Source organism: Calypte anna, chromosome 4A, assembly GCF_003957555.1.
Source record: "Calypte anna isolate BGI_N300 chromosome 4A, bCalAnn1_v1.p, whole genome shotgun sequence".
Lineage (NCBI taxonomy): Eukaryota > Metazoa > Chordata > Aves > Apodiformes > Trochilidae > Calypte > Calypte anna.
Window position 1 is genome coordinate 17,253,994 of NC_044248.1, and position 20,402 is coordinate 17,274,395.

A 20,402-nucleotide genomic window follows, 5' to 3' on the forward strand; every position below is an offset into this window, starting at 1 on the left:
TTTATGTTTTTCTCTACAGCTCTTTTCTAGGATAGTTAGAAACTTTTTGATTTTCAAAAATGAAAGGTGACATTCATAGGTTTTCACATAATTCCTCATTAATTGTGTGGATGTTTTCAAGAAGAAAAACACCAATTGTTTTGGAACAAACACCAATTGTATAGAACTCATAGGGGCTATGAGAAGAACAGGTAACATGCAAGCCCGGTTAATTAAAAACAAAATTAATCTGAGGGTCACAACTTCTTTTCCTGAAGGATACCTACACAACAACTACCAGGAGCAACTCTGAGCTACCTCACATGATACCTTCTATCATAAGTGATCTAAATGTGTTCAGAATGTTCTATTTATTAAACTGACAGACCACTCTGAAGTGCAAATCAGGTTTTATGAATTAGCACTACAAAATTATGAAAGGGGGGTGTTAATAGCTGTTCTCAGAAGGTATTTAGGAGAAATAAGGTCCACAGGGCTCATTAGCCATCTCTGTAAACATGGATGTCAATACATTCTGAACTGGTTAGATGTTAGATGTCCTTCACTGCACAGAGCAGTAATATCTCTAGGCCACAGCTGCAGCACGGACTTAACTCACAACTCAAGGCTGTACCAAAACCTCATCAACAGAGAAACACACTGCAGAGCATCTCAGTAAACAAGAATCTTAAAAAGCCAACATATCTATCTATCTTTGAACCAGCATCATGTACTTGAGGCCTCAGGTTGTCTTACAGACACAGGATTACAGCATCCTAGGGGATAAATGCACACCCCTGCCTTGTGTCTACTATCTCCATGGGTTACGTGGCACCGGGTGTTGGTGTTCCTTCAAACAGGGTTTCTTCAGAGTATCTTAGATTTCTTCACATGTACCATTCCTGTCCTACATAAAAAAATGGTGATTACCTATTGTATACCTCCTGCCATGGTTAACCTAGTGCAGGGACACACTGGATGAGATTTCCCAGTGTCTGAAAGGCAGGTAAGAGAAACATCTTGGGGATGACAACTCCCTTTTCAGTGAGAGTGGTCACTTCACTCACATAAGAATCCCTCTGATTGCATTGCCTTTGTCCCCTCCACCTCAGAGAGCAAGCTTTAGCTTTTTGGTGTTATTGATCAAATAAATGAATAATAATGAGAGCACAATTGTTATTATAATTAGGGGTGGCAAAACTGGTAAAAGACAACAGAGAAATTTTGTTTAATTCTAGACATTGTGCGTTTGAATATTTACTACAAAGAAATGTGCCAAGTGGAAAGTCTGCAGCTAAGATTTTTTTTTCTTATTCGTTAGCTCCTACTGTGTCTCTTTTGCAAGCAAATCAAATACTGCTCCTGGCTTCTTTGCTTCACTACACTTGTTTTGATCATTCCTGGGTAAGACTGAATCTCTACCATCTTCAGGAGACCAAAATTACAACCTGAGGTACAAGAGCTCAGCCAGCCAACTAAATAGAAAACATGTTTCCCTAACATGTCAGCTAGCCAAGTTCCCTTGAGCTAAACTCATTCAGCTAAATTTCAGCTACTTTTCCACTCTAGGACATGAAAGAAGTTGGACAAGCAAACACAAAAAACTTGTTCAAGAAAGGTCTAGCATTGAAAATATTATCTATGTTGCATTCTGAAAAGGACAGATATCTCAGGACCAATTCCTTCCACTGCTTCTCTTACCTCTCGACCTTTCCCTCCAAGAAAATCAGCCAGCATCATCCCTTTATTTTGCAAAAGCTAAGAAAAAAATAATCTCTGTGGACACTCTCAAGTATAATGGAATGGAAAAAGATAAAGAAGAACAAAACTTTTCTTTCATTACTATGTTCAACCAGGTTAGAAAATTTAGAAATATATTATTATGCAGCACTCTACAACAAATATATTACCTAAGAATTATGCAGCTATTTCTTAGTCCACAAATGTTAAGTCTTCAGATCTTCAAGCACTAAGTTATATAGTGCAGGAACAAGTTCTGGGAATTAACATCTTTGTCTGGCAGATCTCTACAGATGCCCTAAGTCAAACTAGCACTACAAATACTCAGGTTTTGTACAGGTAAAAGATCTTTTCATATACCTCTAGCCTTCCAAAGTCCCATTCTTATGGAGAGTTGTCATAGCTCCCTATACATAGTCTTTAGTCCAAACCTCATCTAAGCAGGCACATTTTTGGAGGAACCATAATGCAGTGTTGCCAGCACTTCCAAGAACTTACTTTTCTTTTACAGACCGAAATTCCTGTAGCCTTCTGAAAATATCACCCTTTCTTCCTAAAAAGATCTTCCAGTCCCTGTGGGCTATCCAGGAAAGACTAAATGTGACCAGCACATGACAACATCTCTAAAAGCTAAGTGTACAGACCCTAAGGAATGCCTGGCTTTAAAACATTATTGTTGAAACAACTTCACCTGCAGCCACAGTACTGATAACCATGGGCTAGAATTGCCCTTGTATGCTTTTCCTGCCTGGGGCTCTAGTTCTTCCCCTCAGTCTCTCTGTTTCTCAGGTGCTAATTTTGCATGCTATACAGGCAGTGAGTGCTGAGCAGCATACCATTAGAACAACCTCATCAGTTTTGCTGTGAGTTAGTGAATCTTCTTTGAGAGAAGTGTACAAGTGTGTCTGTCTAAAGCACACAAAAGAAATCATGGAGTTCCTAGTACTTTTTGCCAGTGTTAAAGTTTCACAACCACCTAACAGTCTCCAGCTCACCTTCATGCATTGGAATGGACTGAAGTAGTGGATTCTCCGTCCCTGGAGATATTTAAAAAGAGACTGGATGTGGCACTCAGTGCCATGGTCTAGCAACCACAACGGTGGTTCAAGGGTTGGACTCAATGATCTCTGAGGTCCCTTCCAACCCAGCCAATCCTATGATTCTATGATTCTATGTGGTGCTCTCTGACAGAGTCTGGAGGGCATTCCCACCATTCATCAGCAATGCAAACTGGAGCCTGCCTCAGAAGGAAGGGAAGTGCATCCAGGTTTTCTCCTCAGTTCTGTACTGTTTCCTAAACCTTTCTTTGCAGTACAGGACTGGAAATTATTAACAGCAATTAAAAGCTTAGAAAATTACTTACTGTTGGTGAAGAAAGGTGAACACTCAAGTTATTGTACCCCAAGCCTGGATTTTGCATTAATTATTTTTAGCCCCAAATCCAACTTTCCCTCTCTGCATTTCAGTGCAGGTGTTTCAAAGGGAGAACTGAGGCTGAGTCAGAACTATGCATGGGTTGTCCCGGACATCTGGCTGGCAGCAAAAGAGCAAGCCCACTTAAGTGGAAGTGTGGACATTTGGAAAGGGAGCAGGATCACAATGTGCACTCCCTCCCCCAGACCACTGCTGCTGTCCCTGCAGGAGCCAGGCCTCTGGGGCTGCATCCCTTGCCTTACCCTGGAGGTGGGCAGATGAATGGTATGTGTGGCATCACCAGCACAAGGCATGCTGGGGCACCACATGGAGGGAGGCTGGCAACTGTGTGTAGCTGCTCTTGAAGAACCTGGATATAAGTGGGGTAAATACAGACTAAAACAATAAAATGTGCAGAAATTTGCTTATCTTCTGTTTGCACTGGGGTGCTTAGCACACACCCATTCCTTTGGCAAGTTTATTACAGCCTCACTGTATTAAACCTTTGACAAAGTTTGAGCTCTCTTTTCCCCTTAAAAAAAGTTTCAAAAATCTAAACCCAATCAGATGCTCCAAGTTTGTTAGGATTAAAAATAAACCCAAACACAATGCAGAAGGTTGTCCTTTCAACTGTTCCTAGGGAGGAAAGTGACAAAGTCTGAACATAATAAACAAAAATACTAATGTTTCCTTATTCTTTCCTAATTGCCTAGTCTGATTTAAAGAAAACTAAGATATTCAAGAGCTCTCCAGGCAGTGTGCAGTCCAAGCTAAAACCTGACATTAGCTCTGAAGTCAAGACTTCCTAAAAAAGGTACATAGCATCAGGATCCAAAAGTGCTACCAGACATGTAAACATCCTCCTTTTCTGTGCAACCCCAGGAGCTCCTGGCTACAGGGTACCTATCTGAGAGGGTTAAATGGACTCGCTGATTTAATATGGATTCAGAGCCCAATTCTGGGGTCTCTTCGCAGGATTATTAGGGCAGGAGGAAGGGCAGCAGGAGGAAGGGCGGACTGCGGCTCGGTCTGCAAGGCGTATCAGACGGGTCCAGCGCCCCTCTGAAGGGCCCGGCATGGGCTCAGCATCTCCGGCCCACTCCCGGGCTGCTCCGGGAAAACTCCTCGGGACATCGCCACTCTCCGGCGGCCAGCCCCATCCCAGGCACGTCCCGGCGCAGCCTGTTCGGCTGCTCCGCCACCGAGGACAGGGTTGTGGTCGGTTCCTTTGCCTGGCGACCCTGCGGGAAGCCCCCTCAGCCGCCCCTCCGCCGGCCCCAGGAGGGGCTCCTGTGCCGCCCCCGCCCCCCGCCGGCGCGCCTGCCCGCCAGCACTCACCATATTACAGATGGAGGCGATGTTTCTGACAGTCATTAGTCTAAAGGTTGTAGCGATCCCACACCGCCATCTTTATAAGGTGAAAACAGCCCCGCTCATGGTGGGAAGAGCGCAGGAAGGGAGAGGGGGCGGCGGCGGCGGCTTCTGCTCTGGGGCTGGGATAAAAGCAAGAGGAGGGGACTCCACGGGCAGCCTTTGGGTCCGCCGAGCAGCGGGAAGGACGGACCTCGCTGCCCTCCCCTCCTGTCTCCCTCCCCTGGGCGAGCGGCTGGCAGCGTTATCAGCGCGGGGAGAGCAGCCACATCTCCACTCCTTCCGCCTCTGCCTCCCGCAGGGTCCGCAGGCAGGCCCCGGGCTCCCGCTGGAGCGCTCAGCCGCGCCTCTGCGCCAGCCGGCACCGCGCTAATCTCTCCCTTCCTCCTCCTCCTCCTCCTCCTCCTCCTCTCCCTCCTCCTCCTCCTTCTCGCCTGGCGGCTGCCGCTGGCCCCTCCATTGCAGCGCCGCTCCCGCTGATCCGCTCTGACAGCGCCGTGCGGAGAAGGTCAGAGGCAGCGACCGCCGGGGGGGGCACGGCTGCCGGGGAGGAGGGGGCGCGGGGGGCGGCCCGGCCCGCAGCCCCGCCGGAGGCAAGCGGCAGCCGGGGACGGGCCCACCGACAGAAGCGGAGGTTGTCTCGGTCACCGGGCCTGGAAGGGCCGCAGGGCTGCAGAACTCGGGTTTCGGTGCACACGAAGTCATAGGGGCAGGCACCAAGGTTAAAGACAGGAAGGTAGAGTCCCGAGAGGGTGACACAGGTGTGTGGCGGTGACAGCAGCGCTGCGCGGTGGGACACGCTGCCTCCACCTAATCTGAGGTACACAGGAGCACAGGCACTTGCAAACCCCAGAAGAGGAGGCTGGAATTTAATTTATTGCCCGAAGTAGGTGCTTAGTATTGCCATTCACCCAGACAACACTTTCCTTCGCAAATGCTGGTCTGGGACTGTGTCCACACCACACATCTGAATGCCAAAGTGCTCACTCACAGGTTTACAGCACGGGGCACTTACACAGCACCGCTAATTCACCATCTCAGTTCCACTTCACTCACAAATCAGGCCCCACGCCCTCGTCCAGGGTAGAGCAGTATGACTGATTAAATTTATACACATGATAAAAGGCACAAGGTTGTAAAATAGCTTGAGGCCACACAGCAAATCTGAGCTCAGCTAAGGCAATGCCTCACCTTAGAATTCTCTTTTTCTTAGCAGATCTTGCTCTTTACTAAGCAGAAGCTTAAGGCCCGTTTATTCTTTCTCTGCTACACTGAGGAAATGCATCAAATGAAGAGAGAGAACTTCTAATATTTCTACAGGCACCTCTGCTCCCAGCAGCACCTGAAAGGATGGCACACTTGTACTTAGCTAGGCTTTTTACTTTATGATGCTAGAATACAGTAATTTCAGGTCAAAGAGGCTGGCCCTCCAGGCTTTATTTACAGAAAACATTCTCAAGTTGGTTTTGGTTGGTTGGTTGGTGGTTTTGGGTTTTTGTTTTGTGCTGGGGGCTTTTGTTGTTGTTGTTCGGCTGTTTTTTTCAATTTCAAGACAAGATCTATTATTATTATTATTATTATTAATAAAAACCTGGCATCAGCAGTAGCATATAAAGATTAGTTCTGACTCTGGGAATACTCTTAGGCAAATGGCCTCAATCCAGCTCATTGTGGACTTTAGAAAAACAACATAAAATTTGGCATTAGTTGGCATCCTGTAGGCAGTTTCAGCAAAGACTCAGAATGGAGTTGTCACAGAGACAGAAATTTCTTTCCTCAGTAAGCTGGATTAGTTATATTAAATCATTGCAGATGAAAATACAGGATGGAAAAAGCTCTTCGGACATTATGGAATGAAGTTGTCAGTGCTACTAAACTGCTTCATAAATCCACTAATCACTTTATAAAAGAGCCATCAAATAATGTAACACCCAGGAAAAAATAATCTTTGGTATAATTCTATTAAGTGCATGGTCTTATATTATGTGTGAGTTTGATCCCAAGTGTTTAATTTGCTTAAACTCTGAGGACCGGATTATACGTAATAGCACAGATTTTCTTGACAATACCCAAGGGAAATGGAAGTTAAGCCGAGGTGCCATTTTGGGACTGGCCATTCCCAACCTCACTTCTGAAGCAATCAATGCTTGATTGGTCTCCAGGGCACTTCTAAGTATCCACTTGAGACTGACAGCACTGCACCACATCTGTTTCTTGAACTCAGATCCCTTTTATTCCAGAAGCCTAATTGTGTACTCTTTGCTGTATTTCATCTATTTTAATTTACTGTAGAGAATTGTACTCACTTTCAGTGAAAAGTTATGAAGCAAATGAATGGGTTTGATAGGTGATTAGAAATTTAAATGAAAAAAAAAAAAGGTTACTAATAAAAACTCAAATATATTTTAATGTCAAGGACATTATTCCCATAATATGAACCCCAGAGAAAACATATAAAATAGGAAAACAAAAAATGTAAGACAAAGTAAGTGGTACTTCTATACTTGCCAATTACTTGACTTCACAGTAGGGTTTTAGGTGGTTTCTCTTCTCTTCTCTTCTCTTCTCTTCTCTTCTCTTCTCTTCTCTTCTCTTCTCTTCTCTTCTCTTTTCTTCTCTTTTCTTCTCTTTTCTTCTCTTTTCTTCTCTTTCCTTCTCTTTCCTTCTCTTTCCTTCTCTTTCCTTCTCTTTCCTTCTCTTTCCTTCTAATGTAAAATTAAGCTGCTATTAGTTAAGCATTTATCTGTTGTTCAAGGAAATTGCTACTGTTGAAAATAACCGTATTAGTAAATATGCACATACACACACACATAATTCTGTGAAGAATTCAATGTGATTATTCTTAATGCTAATAAAATTACTTTAATTTAAGGGTGGGATAATTTCTTGTCTTGCCTCAGAGGATTCATGATAAAAACAGGACATAACAGGCAAGTTCATGTGCCAGTTTAACAATACTTAGCACTCTTTTGGTTTTTTTCTCTTCAGTCACATCAAACAGGGAAAAAGGAAAGAAATGTTCATACTTGAAATGGGCTAGTGAGTGTTTTGGTTTTCTTCTGGTGTTGTTATTTTCAGGACTAGAAACTATTTCTGTAGCTTTTTGAAGATAAAAAAGTGCTAAGAAAAGCAATAAATGCTAGTTACAAACATTATAGGAACTGTATAAAGAACAGTGAACAATTGTTTCCACTCTGAAGCATTGCCTTCTCTCTTCATAACAAACAACTAACCCTCTGTTTCTTCTGAGTGTTAGACAAAGAAAAGGAAAACAAAGGAGTATTTATAACCTGAGACTGCTTATATAATTTCTGTTGAAAGGTCAAAAAATGCCTCCTGTATTTTGCTTTAGATCAGTCTCGGTCTCATCTGGTTATATGCTTGAACATTTTAATTTCACTACATAAAATAACCTATTGTAAATATCCCCTCTGGCTAGCAGAGGCTAGGACTTTCCTAACATTTCCCACCCTACGTTCTCAGAATGCTTTGCAAACATTCGCTCAGACTCATCAAATTAGTTGGTGTCAAGTTACTGTTAGCCTCTTTTACAAAGCAAGAAAACTGGCAGCAGAAATTCAGCAACTTGTCCAAAGTTACAGAGGAAAGTTAGCAGCAAAGCTGGGCCCAGAATACCTGCTAGTTCTGAGCTACAAAATGGATATCACATTTCTCCAGAAATCCTGCAAAATTCCACAGAGGGTTCATTTATGTTTTTCTTGTAATAAATTCTGGTCCAGAAATGGGTAACCATCAACCAGGTTTGCTGAACAAGTGTTAGGAATTGAATCAAATTTAGGATACATTTCCAGGCAATTAAAAGGGCATTTTAATTGACAAGGCAGTTAAAACAACACTCTGGTTTTCTATAAGTTGGAAGACTGTATAAAAATAATTAAAATAGAATTCAGATACCCAAAATATTTTCAGTTACAAACATTACTGAAATATTTTCAGTGCTGGCAATGTATGTTTAGAATTTTACAAATACTTTTTATAGTTTGCAGCTCACATTAAATTATGTTCTATAAAAATATCAGTATATCATTAGCAGAATGGTAAATATGTAGACACAGGTATGAGGACAAGGGATTTTCCATGAAAAATTTGTTTCAGTACAATGCCAAGTGCCACCCTGCAGCCCATGAACTGAGGCTGTGGTGCCCAAAAATTTTAGTAGTAAGAATGAACTGTAGTCTGTCAAAAAGCCCCATCAATCCTTAACATGGACACTCTCTGGAGACCTCTTAGTCTAAAAGAAATCCCCAAAACTCAACTTTGGACTCATTACCATTTTTAAGACAGTCAGCTTCAAAGCATCCCTCACCTGGCATTTTCACATTATCTGAGAAGTTATTCATCTTGATTTAAAATGCAATACTTTATCTTTAGAATCTTAAGTTGTACTGTTACCTACCAAATATGCATTTTAAAAAAAAATTAAAAATATTTTAAATTTGCATTAAACTAATCTCTGAATCTCTTCTATCTTTACTAATCTTTACTAATATCACAGACAGGAATGCCAGCTCTTCCTTTTTCTCAACAACTATTATTTTACAGATGAAAGCAAAATATATTGACAGCATCTGATTTTTTTTTTTTTTTTTTTTTTTTTGGCCAGATGCCAGATTTGAAAGCCCAAAGACAGCAGAATAAACCAGATGCAAATACATCAATGTCAAATACACCAAAAGTTGGCTGAGTAGATGAAAAGAGCTGACAGTTCTATAGTGGTAACTGTTAAACAGTCTATTCTATGAAGAGGATGTTTAGACCTTTACAGTCAATTCAATGCTCAATAGTGGCCTAGAGGTGTGATTATCTCATAATATCTTACTCTTGCCTTTTTCCTTCTGTTTAATTGTGCTTTAAGATTGTATCAGGAGCTTTGAACCGTAAGGATAAGAGAACTGCTGAACTTTTGCTTTGATTCAGCAATGAAGTTCACTAGCAAGCTTCACTGGCACTTTCCCTACCTAAACAAAATGTGCTTTCAGCTGCAAAGATCCTATTTAAATTCTAACCATACATGTTGGCTAGAAAGAGAAAACCAAATTCTTTAGCCATGGAAGTAATCTATCAAAGAAGAAGAGAATCACTGATTCTATAATTCTATGATTCTATGAAAAATAAGAGAAAGCTTAAGTTTCTAACAGAAATATATTGCTGACTCTCCCTCCAGAAAGAAAATAACAGTTCTAGCTTGCTTGCCTCTTCTTCTCCAAAGATTTTATTTATTATTTTTGTTCTATTCTACAGACTCTAATTTTAACTAATATACACTCTGAGGACAAAACACAAAGGATATTTTGACAGCAGACAAGATGTAAGTGGTATTTAGTCTATTTTCAGCATGAATTTAAAATAGCCCTTTCATTTTATGGAAATTGTGGCATAAATTAATCAAATTACATTTTTAGTACATTAGCATATCAAAGTTTTAATCAACTAAAAAAAAAAAAACAAAACCCAAAAGCAAACCAAAAAAAGAGCTGCTACATGGTGAGGTCCCAAGCCTGCCAATTATTTAATGCAGATAGATCCTGTCATCAATCTGCAAAGACTGATGGTCACACATCAAGATTTTACTTTCTTGGTTTTCCTTCATCAGTGCGGGAAAAAACAGTGACATTGAAATGAAACATTAATGATAGCTGTGCATTGTGGTGAGCTCAATGTGATGGGGTTTGGTTTGGTTTTGTTTTGTTTCCCTAAACTCTGTCAACTGAGAGAAGAATCAGAGCAGTGACCTAGAGATTAAATTCATGCATCCCAGAAAGAGAGAGTTGTCTGATCAGAGCACCAGTGTTCAAGACTTGAACAACTGTGTTTGGGTCACCACAGACTCCTTAAAAAGATTAAAGCCATAAAATAACCAAGGCACTTAACTGCCTCTTAGCTAATTTCAAAATGCAAGGCCTTGAGATTGTCTTCTCCATGTTTACTTGAGGTGGAAGTGCCCCAAAGTAAACAGAACAACTACTAGCATGGTTGACCTTGTGCCTGACAGTATTTCCCTGGCACGTGTAGAACCTGCTAACCCCTCACACTGATAAGCAGCAAGGGCTCTTCTTTGTGACATGGTGACATGGCCAGTGTGGAACAAAGGTTGCATGTTAAGTATTGGATTCTCAAGTATAACAACTGTCCATGCCTCCCTCCTTCCCCCTTTAATGTTCTCATGTTCACTAGTCAAGCTCCCATGACAACTGAAAATTCTGCTGACTGACTAGACCTGCATCTTTCCTGGATAACAATCCAGGATCCATCTCAAAATTAGGCCTCTTCAGATCCACCAGAAATGTGAGCTTTCCACAGGCCTCCAAGATACCCAGGCTTGCAGGCAGGCTGAGTATCCAGCAGAGAAGTTTGTTCAGATAAGTAAGAGGCAGCCCTTTCCCTCCAGCAAAACACAGTCTGGTAGGTAATAATTCAATGATTGCAGCATTTGCCCAGGAAACAGGAGAAGCCTGCCTGCATTTGAAGTAGCTCAAATCCCCATCTGGCCATTGCCAGGACAGTAATTTATTCTATTGGTGCCTATTCTATTCCCTATTTCTTCACAAAGGCACAGACAGGGCAGGTGGCCTCTGCATTCCTCCTCTTGAAGCTGTGCCACTGTCAGATCTGGAAGTAGTTTCATAGAGCCAGAGAGAAGACAAACAAAGCAAAGTTTGCATGGGAAAGGCAGAAGAAAGCTTGTGCATGGGGAGGAGTAGGATTTTATCTGAATGGAATGGTTAAAACACTCATCTGGGATAGCAACGACTGGTTTGCTGTGCTAACAGAGGTGCCAGTTTACATTCTGTAGTGGAAAAGAAGAAACTGAGGCATATCCATGGGCATGGGTGGTAAAAATGTAAATCTTGGACACCTTTTCATTTTTTGGTTACAAGAAGGGGCTGGTCTGACTTAAGTGACTAGGTGTAGAAAATGGTAATTTCAGAGAATCCCGCCTGAAATAACTGGAAGCTACATGCCTCATAAATTCATATCCAGAGTGATTTACCTTGAGTCCTGAGAGAGCTGTTGAATCCTGATGTACTCACAGTAAATGTGCTGGCACACAGATCGCATCAATGCATCTGCAACAATGTTTTAAGCAAGTATCCATAATTTGACTGAAGAGGTAACTAGAAGTGATAAGACACAGTTTCTAGAGCTATCCTCCTGGATTACAACTATGTGACTGTTTCAGCCTGAATACCGTGGGTTTAGGTCGGCTGTGGCTAATTTAAATACAGGGTTCAGAAAACTCGCAGGGAGAGTGGAGCAACCCCTAACTTTCTTTCTACACACTAAGATGTGATGGTAGCAACTTCCTAGGAGCCAAGACAAATTGTTTCTGGCTGAGGCAGGCAGCTCTTCCTGAAGCAGGGACTTGGCTGGGCAACATTCAGAAGTCTCAGTGCAATCATTCAAAGTCTCTGGCAATTACTAATTGCCAGTTTACGCTAACTTGCTTGCACAGCCTAAAATCTCTTAGCAGGATTCCCAGTCGGGCAGCACATCTCAGCTCAGGTGGAAGAGCTGTGGTAGAATCCATGTTTCCTGCTGACACGCAGGTCTGCAGGCCTGGTGCCACCGTGCCGGGCAGAGCTGCACCTCGGGCGTGCTCCAGAGCCAGCTGCGAGGGCTGTAACACCACGGGTGTTATCGCAGGCTTGAGGTCTGCTTCACTGTTCTTACAGACACATCCTAAGCCTTCCAAAGCAGGGCTTAGACGGGAGTCGAGACAGAGATCAGCGGGTTTAGTTCCTCAGAACTACTGCTGCTGCTGCTGCTGCACACCAAGGACGCTTTTCTTTCTGTTAAAGACCTTCGGCCTAGGCAGAGATCGACAATTACGTCCAACGAAGACGAAAGCCCCGTCATGACCCAGGCGGCGGGCCCGCCCCTGACTGACCGCGCCAGGGAGGGCAGCTTGGGGCTGAGGCGGGGGGCAGAGGGGAGAGACCGAGGCCGCCTTCCCCCGGGCCTCGGGGCCGGCTCCGCCGCCGCGCCGCCCAACGCACACCAGGACCCTCTGCCTGGCGGGGTCACGTGCTCCAGCTCTACCAATAGGCAGCGGGAAGGGCGCCACGCGGAGTCTCGCGGGAGCGCGGGGGTTATTTAAGGCGGAGGGAGGCAGCGCTCCCTCCTTCTCCCCGCCGCCCGGCGCTGGGTAAGGGCGGCCGCGCTCTCCCGGAGCCCTGGGGCGCTCCTCACGGACGGGGTGTGGGGTTGGGCGCAATGGGACCCGCTTGGGCCTTCCCTTCACATATTGCCCTCTCGGAGCCTGGCGGTGCTCCGGGAAGTCAACACAGGGGGATAGACGACGTTTCCCTCACATAAACCCAGTGCGGAGCCCTCCTCTCCGCCCTGCATCCTGTCGTGAGGCACATGCCTTCCCTTCCCTCCCCCTTCCCCCGTCCCCTCGCCTCTCCGGCCTGACTCGCGTCTCCCTCCGCAGTGTCTGGCGCGGGCCTCGCCTACCCCATGGCGTCCTCCGGGACGGGAGGAAGGCGGCGGAGAGCGTCCCAAGGGCTCGGCAAGGCCGTCAAATGCCTTTGTCCGCTGTCCTGCCGCGCTCGGCTGCTACCGGGCGGGGCAGGAGGCAGAGCAGAGGAGGCCGTGGCGCTGCCCCCCTTTGCTGGGGAACTGGAGTGGGGCCTTGGAAGGCCTGTAGGTAAGGGACACAGCGACCTCATCCCATATCTCACAGCGTGGGGCTGCTTAGGTAAGGCTTTGGGCTTCAGAAACGAAGGGGTTTGAATCCTGAGAATTTGTGCCACTTCCAGGCAAGCACAAAAAGGTTCTAGTCGGTAGCACTGAGATAGTGCCTGGATTTTTAAGGTCTCATTTGTTCTTTCTGTATTTAAAATATTCCTATTCTAGGTAGCTAGCTGGCCTTCCAGATATCCCTCCTTACTGTTTGCCTGTTACTGTGGGGAAAAAGTTATTTGTACTTTTCTGCTCTTTACTATATTGTATTGAGCTGGACAGACCTTAAATCTGATTCAGTGCAGTGATTTCTTTTTTATAGGCTGTATCAAGAAAAGTACAGTTAAAACCTGCAGTGTTTATGGTACTGAATGCCGTAGGCATTTAAGTTAAAATGGAGTTAACATCAAACAAAAAGCTACAGTTTCCATAGGCCCAATATTCTATGTCTGTAACAGTAACTTTTGATGGGTCTCTTGGCTGAACTCTATAATGTGTTACTAAGTATATATAAGCAGACACAGGTTAGCAAGGAGTTGGCTGGAAAGACCTGTCAAATTCAGAAATTTACAGTTTATGTTAGGGTAGTGTCAATGCTATAAGCATTTTTGAGGTAAAATTGAGATTTAATAACTTTTCATTGTTTCTGATTAGTAGTTTTAAAAGTTCTATTTAGTTGGGCTGTTTAGAAAAGAATCTTTTCAACCTCATCTTTTCAGCTTGAACTATTTACTGGTTTGTTTGGTTTTTTTTTTCCTAGCTCTTCTCAATAAACTTTATGTAAAGGACTTCTGCAACTTTGTGGGGAATGGGTTTAAGGAGGTCTGTAATTAGCCATAATATAAATTAAACTATAACTTGATAATTTTTCTTTGTGCTGTTTAGGTATCCCACTTAGAAACTTCTTGACTGAAACATTCTAAAGATGTATGATCACACCTAAATCAGAAACAATGCTCAGGATTTCTGAGGAATTAACACCACCTTCCACCTTCTGCTAGAAGGTAAGTGTGACCTAATGTAATGACAATTGCAGATCATTTTAAGTCTTTCTGATAGCTGACAAATTTCATCTAAACTGCGATCTCTTGAGTAAGTGGTAAGTTCAGATCATCTTACTAATAAAGAAAGGAGAAAAAAAAATAATCTGCTCCCCTTTTATGCTTTGCCCTCTTAAGTCTGGCAGTGTCTTAAGTGGCCAATACAGAGGGGTATAAAATATCTCTCTGAAACCCAGAGCTGAGGTTGAAACTCTTCTTTGGATCATGCTGAGAGGAACACATGCATGAAACCACTGAACTTGAGAAGTTTACAGGTCAGCTCTATGCATTCAAAACAGCTTGTAGGTAGGTCTTGAACCATCATCTGATTGTATTGTCTTAATATCAGTTTGATGTTAATCTTTTTCTCAGGTCTCTCCAGTGTGTTGATGCTTCATGAATCTATGGGATAAACATCTTGAGTTAAGAGGTCCTTGTAAATTAATTGATCTCCAGGTATGTAGTGTAAAAAGGATTAGCAGGTATTAGTGGATGGATCTATATTCAAAGAAATTTAAGGTATTCCTTGCTTTGAAACTAAGAAACAAAAAATCAAACAAAAAAACCCAAAAAAAACCCAAGCAAAAAAACGTCCCACCACCACCAAAAAAACCAACCCAAAACAAAACCAGCACCAACAAACCCACTCCCAATCCAACACTAGTTTGGACTAGTGCAAAAGTTTAGAGGTGGCTAAAAATTTCTATAGATTTAACCAATCTGAATCAGAAAGAAATCTGAGGAAAGCTTACAGGCATGATAGTTATTGGCCCCATTTATACTAATTGGCTGGTCCTCTAGAATGGACTAATGATATGGGAAAGAAAAATCCTGCTCTGAAAAATGGATTGAGAAATGGCTCCAACTTAGGGTTTAGTGTCATGGAACATGTTTGTGTAGCTCAGCCTTAGGCCAGTTACCTCTTTTGTGTGCCTGACTGCAATGTTTGTAAAACATTTTACAGGGAGGAAAAGAGCACCTGGAAGGGATTTGTAGTGGCAGTGCAGATCACATCAGCTGATGGTTTGGTGAGTGGCTGATCCTCAGTTCATACTCCATCCCTGCATGCCTTGCCTGTCATGGATTGGCTTGGAGGTGGAACTGAACCAATCAATGGCTAAAACCACATCTTCAAGACCATGTTTAAACATGTCATTTGTCAGAACTGAAGTTTCCTAATAAAAACTGCTGTGATTTGCTTCTATGTCTGTGCATTAATTGAAATAAAGCATAAGAATGATACTGGAAGTTGGTGTGTTCTGGAGGGGTTTTTTCCAGGTACTTCCTGGATGAGGTTTTGTGGATTTGAACAATTGTCATGCAGAAACAGTTTCCATGACCAGACTTGATAAACTTAAACCCATACTTTAAAATCCATTGAAAATAGCCCTTTTATTCCAAAGGTCTGGTCTTGGTTTTCCGAGGTATTTTAGAATGCAAAAGCAGTTTGTGATGTACTGTTCAACTTTTAATGTATTTCATTAGGTTGTGTGTGTTCACCAGCTTGTCAAAAGATTGTCTCAGACTTAAAAGAACAAATACTATTAGCAAGAATCCTGTTGCTTGCATATTTAAAATAAAAATTCTGGTTTTTTCACATCAGTTGATGCTGAAAATAGCTTAAATTATTTTGCACTTATGAAAATGACCTATTTGTTCCTCTTCTTTCTGAATTAATGGCCTAAGGGTTAGTACACTAAAGTTCTTTCATTGGAACTATTACAGCCTTAAAGGACATACCTGAAGACTTTGATAATAAAGCAAATTCCTTTGAGTCATGCTCAGTGCTTAGGTGGTGACTCCTTCAGAGACTTATTTAGGGTTTTTTTTGAGCAGCACTACTCTGACTTCATGCTGTGAGTTGGTGCTAAAAAGTACCATTAAATCCTAATGGTCCTTATTCACGATTTGTTCCAAAATGTTTCAGACAGGTCCTTGTTGATTCAACCCTGGTTTTTAAAAACTTGAGGAAGTAATGTCTGTCACAGACAAATCATTCATTTGGCTTTTGTGATGTGGCCTTCAAATTCTCAAAGGCTCCTTTATTACTTGAGCATTTCTTGTGCTTGCAAACTGTTCTGTAGGCTGCATGCTTCTGATTGTTCTGAAGATATTTTAATATTCTTTTTTTCATAGTGCTCCTTCAGCATTTTTGTTGAGTCATTATGGTCTAGATTTAAATTGGGTTATTCATACTTTAGTTTTTGGCATGACTTGCATTTACTGAAAGATGCACCTTCACTATAAAGCACAGTTAGAGTTTAAAAGTGCTGTAATTTTTTTGTGTTTTGAATTGTCCTGACACTGATTTAAACTTGTCTTTTGAGCCACATTTAATCTTTGGCTTTACTGTACTATTAAAAGCTGGTTCTTTCAAGTAGTTAAGTGCTCATTGCTTTTCTTGTTGCTTGTTTGGTTTGCTTTGTTTTTCCTTAATGGGAGAAATTTCTCTTAAATTTCAAGAAGCTCAATATAGGAATAGATGTACTCTCCATTGCTGACAAATGAAGTTTTCTTTCAGTCTTTATGATGCTGAAAAACTTTTCACATGAGTGGCATACACACTGATACTGTGTACTGGGGATGTGTTTTACAGGTTTTCCTGTAAAACAATAGAATTCCAATAAGATCACAATTTTGGTGAAGTCTTAATTCATGGTAGCTATTAATGAAATACTCATGTGCCAGGAAGTGGTGATGTGGCATGTGAAGTCCAGTCTGTCCTGTTACATCCTTCTGAAACATCTGGTCATAAAGGCTGAGGAAAAGAGAGGGAGTTCATTCTGAACATGATCCACAAAGCATGAATGGATTCAATTTACCTGTTTTTTTTAAACATCTGGAGAGAGCAAGAATGAAAAAAAATACTTGAGATTCTCTGGTGAATGCTTAACATTTCATTCTTGAGGTGCCAAGGCAATTTTAAGGCATGTTCTTTAAAACTGGGAAGAGCTTTTCAGTAGAACTGGTTTAATACAAAAACTAAGTAGAGCCTGTATTTTAAACTAAAGAAGTACCAAATTATTTCATGTATTTATAAGGTTTATGACCTCACAATTGCCTAAATGTGCAATCACTTTGGGCTATTGTTCTCTGCTGAAAGTAATTTTGAAGAGAAGCTGGTTGGAAAGATTGGTCACTTTAGAATATTCTGCTCTCTGATTTCTCATGAGTAGTTACAAAAAGAAGTCTCATCAATTAACTTTAGCTTGATTCTATGCTATCTTCAGGCTTTTTGGAATATAAATCTATGAGTTCAGGCATTGTTCTCTAATGAATTTTATACTACACCAAGTTAATGCAGCGAGGCAAAACAAAGGGATGAGTATTTGTCTAGGAACACAAAGCCAAGTCTAAATCTGAAAACTTTCCTGTTGTAAATTAGCCCATTTACCCCAACATCACCCTGTGGGACTGTGCTCTTCACTAAGAAGGTTTGTGTGAACACTGACCACTAAATGAAGTTACAGCATTGCAATTCCCCCCCTTAGGCCATCTTATGAGATGTAAAAATCCTCTTTTTATGCTTGCTAGGTAAATTAGAACAGACAGAACAGATTTTCTTAAAACTTCCTGTGTTTGGTTTCAGTTGCAACTCACATTGGATTTTTCCACACATCAATACTTTTGCTTATCTAAATAAAGGTGAAAGCTGTGTGACCTTCACTGACATTCAGTGCTGCAAAGAGGGCCTTTTCTTTTCAGTGGGCTTTGATGTAAAGATCAGAGATTTCCTCACAGGGTTTGATACTTAAGTTCTACAGCTTTGACTGCATGAATGCTGAGCACATAGTACTGAAAATGTTCACACTCTTTCAGATTAAAAGAAGTATAAAAGTTGACAACAACGACACCATCTTTGGATGGTGTTGTATGTGTTTACTGTAAGACAATTTAGTTCACAACACATTTTAATAAATATATTTTGGTGTAAATATACCTTATTAGAATAATGAGCAAGAGAAATTGGAAATAGAGCCCTATAGATAGCAGTGTACACAAAAGCAAGGAATGAAAAAAACTGGGGAGTTCCTGCTGTTAGCACTGTCTGAGTTTGGAGAAAATAGCTTGTGCAGATCCCCAGTTTTGTCTAATGTGGCAGCAGGTGAGGTTGTTTTATTTCCTTCTTAGTGGTTTATTGCACACCAAAGCAGAGGTGTATATGGCCTGTGATTCAGAGTGGTTTTCAGAGTTTCTCCTGAGAAGTGAAGGAATTATGTGAAGGTCATTTGTATAAAGGAATTTGGCTTAGGCTTTATTAGTGCTCCTGCCATTGAGTCTTATTATGGATGATGCAGGAAGATGAAATCCCACTTTCTGTTTGGCTGTATTGTGATTTGTGCCTTAAATATAGAAAATTAGCAGTTTGGAAGGTGAAAGAAAATAAATAGAAGTTGTACAGAAAATTTTCTCTACTTGACAAAATTTCTAATTATAATGTTCTTAGGATTCTAGTAATGGATCACACTACCTTCATCACTTCTTTTTTTCTTTCCTCTGAAGTATGAACATAAGATACATACAATATTCTTTACTGGTAAAATAACCAGAAGGGAATAAAGCTGAATAAAATACACAGAAGGATGCAGTCCGTCACCAGGTACAGTGTGCTCTTTTCCACATATCTAGACTCAGGATACCAATTTCAGGCACAGTATGGTACAAGCTTTTTACAGTTGCTGGTATGCTGTGATATACCATGGGTTTTTTCCAAATATCCATGGATTTCCTTAAAACTTCTGTTTTAGACCTTGTTTCTTCTGTTATAATTTGCAGATAGATTATGGCCTCTCTGTCCTCTGTTGCGTGTTATAGAAAAAAACAAAAACAAACCACCCACTTTTCTGCAGCTCTGCTTGAAATCTGTGATTTTCACCTGGACATACTTCTGATATCAAGAAAAGATGGAAAGAGGAAGAGGTATCATGATAGAACTCATATGTACAACTAAAAGGTTTTAACTCTGTGATGTATTTTTATAGTAACAGTAGTGTGAAAATTATTTAAGCAACCCCAAGAACTATAAGATTACATTGATTTCCTCCCAGATTCAAGCTATTGCTGCTTCTTTTACTGCATAATGAATGCATTATGAGTATTGCACATCAGCTGTTGTCCACTACTCCTGATTTGTAAGGAGCTGATGGCAGGCACGAATAATTTTTGGCCTTGCACAAAAGCTGCTGCCAGGTCAGTATTTTTATAACGTTTTATTGTAGGGAGAGCACCCTGTGTTTGGGTACCTTGACATTTAATAGCAATGTGTCCTGATGCCCACTGGTGGGTGGGGGTTCCGAGGCTGAGAACTCTCACTCCTCTGAGCAAGGTCCCAGCTGCCCCCTGGCTCTGAGCTGGGCAGTGATGGTTCCAGCTGCTGCTGCTCCCCTGCAGCATTGCTTTCCCATGTCTCTTCCTTTAAGGAAACCAATTATGTAAACAAGTAACAGGATGTGGGGGTTTCTGGTGGGGATTTTGTTTGTTTGTTTGTTTGTTTACTTCATCAGGAGTGCTTTATCTCATTTTTTGTCTCCAAGCCTATGTTTTTTTGCTGTATCTGTTTGATTCACAGTATCTATGTCATCTGATCTCACTTGACTTGATACAAGCCCTTGCAGTGTGTCAATTTACTGTGAGTCAAAGCAGAAGGAAAATCTGAAGGTGCTTCTCTAGACTGGTCCTATTAAGTTCTGCACTAAACTCTTCAGACTGCCACATTCTTTCTAGGCTTTTCTAGCTGCAGTCTTACCCTGCAGATGCCATGATTTTTCACTCCTTGTGGGGCTTCCTCCCTTCATCCAATTCATAAATACTCAGAAAATTTATTATTGTATTTGAGTTTTGTTATGATCTTTTCTCAAGAGTAAACAAAAATCATCTTAAACTGGCAGAATATGGAGAAACAACTGCTTTTAACAAACACTATGGGATATAGGTGTATAATTTGAAAATTACAAAATTAGGCAAGCTAAACAAAACACAAGTTTAAAGATAATGGAAAAATATTAGTTCTGCCTTTTACCAAGCTATGTAACTTGGAATAGTACTCACAATTTCAGGATGCATTAAGCTAGTGTATAAAAATAACAAACTTAGTTTTCTTTCTCACATGCCTGCAGCACATTTTAGAGGTGAGCAGGAAGAGAAATACTGCAG

The 20,402-nt window shown here is 41.7% G+C and overlaps 1 protein-coding gene, 1 long non-coding RNA gene and 1 other non-coding gene across 5 annotated transcripts in view; 2 read left to right on the forward strand and 1 right to left on the reverse strand.

Annotated features, from left to right (window-relative positions):
- The window catches only part of USP46 (ubiquitin specific peptidase 46), a 32,687-nt gene extending 27,784 nt beyond the window's left edge, over positions 1 to 4,903 (reverse strand). The window contains exon 1 of one of the 3 annotated variants that reach the window (XR_003987517.1): positions 4,471 to 4,832. Coding sequence is in view for 2 of the 3 variants with exons in the window: in XM_030449651.1 (XP_030305511.1) it covers positions 3,407 to 3,461 (55 nt within the window). In the remaining variant the exon portion in view is untranslated. Of the gene's footprint in view, positions 1 to 3,406; positions 3,462 to 4,470 lie in introns of those variants that run through there. The other 2 variants (XM_008491826.2, XM_030449651.1) reach the window with 2 other exon arrangements.
- Positions 4,904 to 12,640: 7,737 nt separating this feature from the next.
- Positions 12,641 to 15,497, forward strand: LOC115598251. Its single transcript, XR_003987527.1, has 5 exons — positions 12,641 to 12,670; positions 12,959 to 13,174; positions 14,095 to 14,213; positions 14,622 to 14,705; positions 15,214 to 15,497. It is a non-coding gene; the product is annotated as an uncharacterized LOC115598251 (long non-coding RNA).
- LOC115598302 lies at positions 14,375 to 14,492 on the forward strand. Its single transcript, XR_003987555.1, has one exon. It is a non-coding gene; the product is annotated as a small nucleolar RNA SNORA26 (small nucleolar RNA).
- Positions 15,498 to 20,402: the final 4,905 nt, after the last annotated feature.